The following is a 6,787-nucleotide window of genomic DNA, read 5'->3' on the forward strand; positions in this document are numbered from 1 at the left end:
GTGCACAACATACACTCTTCCTTCAACTGCCTCATGTTTCACAACCTCGCAGAACTGGTGAGTATGTGCTACTGCTAACCTACAGCTGACTCCAATTACCTATTAGCTGCATACAGGAAAGTTTCGGCCACAAGCGGAGGTGAACCAGATTCTGTCTATGAATCTCTAGTCGAGGGTTTCAGAATGGATAAAGTTTCAAACACTACGCTATGGTTGTGATCAGAGGGTAGAACAGCTCATCAATCCAAATTGTGCACACTGGTTAGTTGCATACCTCATTAGAATCAGCAGGAGAATTTGACGCGCTGTATTAGAAGGTTTGATCATTACTGACTTGGGGTGCAGGGAAGGGCACTGAGCGTCGGATTAACTGTGATCAAGCGATTTTCGATAAAAGTGTCAAGAAACCCACGTCGCATAATCTGGTTGAGTGAGGGATGCTTTGAGTTTGTCGTAGGGAGGTGAGGTACTCGATTTCTGCTCAATGCAGGGGAATGTAGTGAAAATGAAGTATAAGAGAGGATGAGAATATAACTGTGAGCCAATTTAAACTTAACGCATAATGACGCGGCCATACGGAGGCAGGAAGCGTTCCACTAAGGGTTGTTCTTATTGACTCTAGTTGGCCAGGGCAAATATTAAAAAATTCAAGTGAGTCATGTTGAGGGCACACTGTATTCCAGCTTATGGCCAACTAATTTGCACGCGACAGGCATCGTTGAGATGTTCTAAGTGCCTTCTGCGCCACATACTACTCTAATCTTAAACTTCAATCAGGTATGATCAAGTTCATGTAGATTCCTGTAATACAGCAGAATAACTGGAAGCAGGAAAATCTTATGTTACAAACGCCTCGTTCCGATCAGTACAAGATCGGTCCATGTCCAGAAGGTCAACACCATGTCATATATGCCACCTCTAAGGCTGTGAAAGGGTCTGAAAAACTAAACGCTCACATCTCCAATAGGGGATTAACCTCCTATAAGAACATCTCAAATGCAACTCAATGCCAATCAAATGTATACAGCCGCCAAGATGAGTTCCCATCTCAGTAAACACGGGCGTCCTGCATAAGATACTTAAACTCGGAGAAATCAACGAGTTGGTCACCATTCCTGTCCACGCTGCTTATCATGGTACGGCAGTCATCCTCCGTAAGCACCTCTCCTAGGTCGGAGAGAACTCTATGCAGTTCTGTGGCAGAAATGAAGCCATCCTTGTTTAAATCAAAGACGTCGAAGGCAGCTTCCAATGTTTTATGCTCGCTCTCTTCGTCACTTGTCGCCTCCTGAGTCAGCTTATAAAGCCTAGCAAACTCGTCTAAGTCGATGAAGCCGTCGTTGTCGCAGTCCACTTCGCGCACCATCGCCTCGAGCTCTTCGTCAGAGGATCGGATTCCGAGTGCCCTCAATACGTGACCAAGCTCGGCCGCAGATATCCTGCCGTCGCCATTCTTATCGAAGTATTTGAAAATTCCTGTGAGCTCTTTACAGTACCCTGTAGGAGTCTGTGTACCGCTCTTTTGACGCATTAAATTGAAACTGAACAATTTCCCAGAACTCTGCCTCACAGGCATCGTCAGACTGGAGAATGAGGAAGACTTCCGCAGCTTATCAAGCGGCCCTGAGAACGAAGACATCTTCTTGAGCTTCTTTTCCGTAGACGAAACCTGGGAAGATGAGGCAAAAGAAGAAGAACCTGAGCACAACGTCTCCACATTGCCCGAGCCTCGCGAACATGACGAAATGGCCAAGTGCACGTCGGACTGACTCTTCTTACTTTTCGAGAAGAACGGGACCTTCATCTTGACCAGCTTCAAAGCACGAAAACGCACAAAACTTGAGAGTAATCGTAATAGACAAACTCCAACTTGAGCCGATCGAACAAACGTACGGTCTACCACCGGTTCACAGGACCACAGCGTCCAAATCTAAGCGGACATGAACCATAGCCTCAAACTCACTAAGGGATTGCATGCAATAGAAGGATACTAATCTACAGAAAACGAGTCGAACCACAACCCTCGACAACCTCAAGCAGCACTCGTAGTCCTCCCGATCTTATAGCGAGCGCAGAATTAAAAGTTCCACACACACACACACACACAATCACGCGATTCGCTCTGCGTTACTTGACGTCGAAGTGCGAGCTCAACAGCTCTCTGGCAGTACGGTAGTGCGGTATACGCATAGAATGCCGTTGCCGCACCGATACTTCTGTAAAGGAAGCACCAACTCGTACGACTTGTGACGCTTTGCATTGCAGATCTCTTCGAATCATGGATTTTGCTAAATGACTCTTAACAAAAGAGTTTCATTTACGGAGGAAGTGGACAGCAAATCTACGTATTCGTTGGATTGGATTACAGAAATGGCCCATTTCTAAAAGCAAGGTTTCTCACGCTTCCGGAGGGGAAGCTGCACTGCTCCTTCGACGTGCTCTTATGCTTTTCGACCTTAGGGAACGTTGATTAGTGTTCTGGGGAACGTAAGGGCGGGGTCTCGAGGTATCAGTGCTGCTTCGTGGAAGTTGGGGACGAACCATTACTTTAATGCTCAAGATGGCCCACACCCCATGGGACGAGAGATGATTGCCAAACAAATTGTATGAATGGCTGTTGTCCTCTCAGATCTTGTGTCAGCGGAACCGTTCAGTGCCCTCCTTCGCCTTGTGTGTTGTTTGTAAAGCTGGGTTTGACCATACTGTGCTCGGCATTCTAAAATCGAGCCTCGGCCATTCGTTGTTCAAATTCGGTTGAAGTAACCACTAAAACATTTTCAGGTCAAGAATTGACGTTATCAAAGAAAAAGCTTCTTGTGTAGTCGTCGTGCCTGTTGGTACATACTTTATTCATGTATCCATCTCCCTTTTTTAATCTCTTCGGAAAATGTATTTCTTTCATAGATTATCAATCGTTTGTGTACTTTTTATATTTTTTCCAACATTCTCATTCATGTGATTTTTTATATTTAAAAACTACAAACATGTGATGCCCAATCCCCTCAATTTAAAAACAGAACAAATGATTGGGTATTTTGGAATTTTCGTCTCAGAAACGGTAAACACCAAAAGGTTGATTCCCAAAAAAACCGAAAGACTTCAGTACAGATAATGTTTATTCTTCATTTATTTTATTTTTATTTTTTCCATTAAATTTCCTTTGGAAAGATAAAACCGTCAGTTTTAGATATTCTAAATACGTACATCGCTTTTAGATATTACCAATGCACACTACGAGTCCCCAGAATCACTCCGCTACCCAAGTAAGCCAATTAGAAAGTTGCAACGTCACCACAACCACCAACAGAACCATCACCCATGTACTCGTTCACAACTCTGGCGCTTGGTTTCATTACTGATAAATACAGACCTGGTGATATAGCCTGCCCTTGGCATTGATGGATGGCCAGTGCTTGTAATAGTATGAAAGCCATCCATAAATTGCAAGTCTCTTGAAGTCTATGATATATTGTTGTATTAACTTTGACACTGATTTTAATATAGGAGACTCCCTCTCACTCAACTTAACTTCAAAATTAATGGAATATTCGCATTATATGCCCCTTATCCACTTTCATCTAGAATGAGATTTGGAGGGACTTGGTTGGATTACACCCACCTACAAATTCATTGATTGTGTTGATTGCAATGAATGCTACACTACAAGTTGTGTATCTTTCCTTGGTAAAATTACATTTTTAATGGATATATATATATATATATATATAACGAGAGAGAGAGAGAGAGAGAAATAAATTCAAAAACAATTCAGAAGCTGATGATTGAATTTAAATAATCCAACACCTTGACTAATTTTTCTCTCTTTTATTGGTAAATCCCCTTCAAAATTTAAATTTCCTATTTTAATGTGTGTGTGTTTAATATACTTTGTAGATCATTTTTAAAGACTAAAAAATATTTGGAGGAGAATAGAGGTGTTGATGCCAAATGGGATTCATAAAGTGAGCCTTAAGGCTAAATTGAGTCATTACTTTGTTCATTAAAGTTTAATAACATTGAAAAGTATAATTTTACTCAAAACAGTGAGCAACTATTATTCCAAGGCGTATCTAAATTTGTCATTTATTTTTAAAAAATATCTAGGATGCATTAGAAGATAAGAATAGTATGGAATTCTATCTACTTTCAAATACAATGATGTAAAAAAAAGATGTGGATGGAGATTTTGCTTAGTAGATTTTTTTTAGAGTTTCTTTTAGAATTTTTTTTAGATTTTTTTTTTGCAATAATAGTATTGGATTAAGAAAAAATTACATGATCTTAATAATAATCAAATAATAGGGTGGTCTTCTTGCCTTAGAATGAGACATTATAGATGGCTGAGAGGGCATATCAACTACCTTTAAAAAGAACAACTATTAGAGTATGTGGCAAATATAATTTTCCACATCTTAAACTTCTTTAATATGTGATCACTATTTTTTATGGAACTTATTTTTAGAAGGTGGGATAATATCGCAAACATATTTATAGTCATTCAAATAATATTAATAAGTAGAAATAATTTTATATAAGTTAATTTAATAAAATCTTTTTGGAAAAGCTTTCTAGAAGCTTCATAGATACAATTTTAGCTTTACACATGTCTATAGGTGATTGATAGGTTAGATACTTGACCAAAAAGTTAGCTATGTATCACATGTATTGATAGCTTGTAGGAGAGACTAACAATGTGGCATAAATATAGGAAACTTGTATTGCAAGTTAAAATATGTTTCTCACAAATTAGACATATATTGGAGGTCCTATAGAATGTTGTTACATAGCTCTTGAATAGATAGTATATGTAGAGATAAAAAATGTAACCTTCTTCACTCTTATCAATTCCTTTTTTATTTTTAGTCTAGTTTCAAGAGTCTATAGTTTTTTAGCCTTTGAAAATAGCTATTTCTATTTTTTATTAAATATATTTATTTTCTTATTTTTAGTTTTCCATCTTTTTTTGATTTATTTTTTACTTATTTGTATATCTTTTTTGAATTCTTATCCTTACCAATTAATTAGCAATCCATTGACTCCATAAAAAAGATTTTCCAATTGTACCTTTTTTATATTTGTTTGTAGTTGATTGCTTAAGTTATTTATTTGAGAGTGGCAATAAGATTCAAAGCACAATCTTTTTAGATCATCTTTACTTAATCACAAATCAAGAGTTTATAGATGACACAAACTTGTATCTAGCTGATACATATAAAATCTATATCAAATTAAAGAAGTTCTTTCTATTTTTTCTTTAATTACGGGATCTCAAATTAATTAAGACAAATTCCATGCTATATAGATTTTACATGAATTAAGGATTTTTAATTAGGATGAAGACATACATCTATAATGACTTGCTTTTGAAAAGGTAATTCAATATCTTAGATTCTTAGTAAGTTTTTAACTATCTCAAAAAGCTCGATTTGAAGCTATATTAAAAGCATTAAAGATAAAACTATCTATATAGGCCACAGCAAAGCTTAAGTTGGCCAATAGAATCTTAATTGAAAACTAAGTTTTGCTAGCCTTAATTTGATACATTGTATTGTATTAAAGCTCTTTCTTCCAAAAAATAAATAAAGTTAGTTTCCTTATTTGCAAGTATATTTGAAGTGGTAAGAACAGTAAACCAAAAATTTCAACATAAGTTGTATGAAATTCCTTGATTCTTTCTTATAAATTGAGAGAATTAAATTCTTTAACCGAGAAGCATGTATGCAAGCCTTGATGGCCAAGCCCCTCATTTGAGGCTTGCTTCTTGGATTTGTATCTTAAAAAATAATCATGCAATATCATCTATATTTGGTATGCTAAAAATATAGAAGCTCATCGCCTCTTTATATCTAGTTTATATTATTTATAGAATATATTCATATGATAGGTTTTGATCAGTAGTAGGCAATCTTGATAAAATAGGATAAAAATTGAACTAAGCTTGTCTTCCATCAATTAGCCAATATAGACTCAATGACTTAACAATGTCTTTTTTGGAATGTCAAATTCCTCACATCATAAGATTGAATGCTAGATAATTTATTTCACTTTTTTAATAGTACTTAGATGTATAAATAACTTATTCAAATTAAAGATATATAAAATATAAATATTAAAAATTAATTGGAATTTTTTTCTATGTATTTGGTTGTTGTATTACAAAGCTAAGATAAGTAAAAGTTCTTACATTAATTCTAAATACTTAGAATTTATTCTAAGTTCTAGCCTTTTTAAAGTTTGAATGGATAATTAGAACAAATGGCAACTTTGAAATCACACCAATCTTTCAATTTAGAGGCCTATATGAAATAATTCAATTTAGTCATTCTATCAAAGATATTTATGCGTCAAAATTTAATTACAAGATCAACCTCTAACAAATAATAATCTAAGGTTACATGGATATACATATGTATTTTAGTAAATACCTATATGAATAGATAGAAATAAGCAAAAATAAATAAAAATAAATTAATTTCATAATAACTTCTAAAAAAGCTTTTTAGAAGCTTCATAGATATTACTTTGACTTTACATATATTTTTAATTGATTGATAGGTTAGAAACTTGGTCAACAAGTTAATCACGTATTGATAGCTTCCTAAACAAGCTAGCTATGTGGCGCACATATAGAAAACTTGACTAGCAAATTAAGATACTTGTCTTGTAAAGTCAATATATTTTAGAGGTCTTATAAGACATTGCCATATAGCTCTTAGTTAAGAGTATATATGGACGTAAGAGTAAAACCTTCTTTACTCTTATCAATACTTTTCTAGTCCTCAATCTT

General features: G+C 35.5%; 1 protein-coding gene across 1 annotated transcript; it reads right to left on the reverse strand.

Annotated features, from left to right (window-relative positions):
• Positions 1-580: 580 nt before the first annotated feature.
• Positions 581-2,260, reverse strand: LOC112283084 (calmodulin-like protein 3). The gene has a single exon (XM_024521380.3). The coding sequence runs from the start codon at positions 1,802-1,804 to the stop codon at positions 1,049-1,051; it is 756 nt and encodes a 251-aa protein (XP_024377148.1). The 5' UTR covers positions 1,805-2,260; the 3' UTR covers positions 581-1,048.
• Positions 2,261-6,787: the final 4,527 nt, after the last annotated feature.

This window comes from Physcomitrium patens, chromosome 6, assembly GCF_059467195.1.
Source record: "Physcomitrium patens ecotype Gransden chromosome 6, ASM5946719v1, whole genome shotgun sequence".
Classification (NCBI taxonomy): domain Eukaryota; kingdom Viridiplantae; phylum Streptophyta; class Bryopsida; order Funariales; family Funariaceae; genus Physcomitrium; species Physcomitrium patens.

Coding starts and splice junctions, on each gene's coding strand:
- LOC112283084 (XM_024521380.3), bottom strand. CDS start 1,804: ATGAAGGTCCCGTTCTTCTCGAAAAGTAAGAAGAGTCAGTCCGACGTG.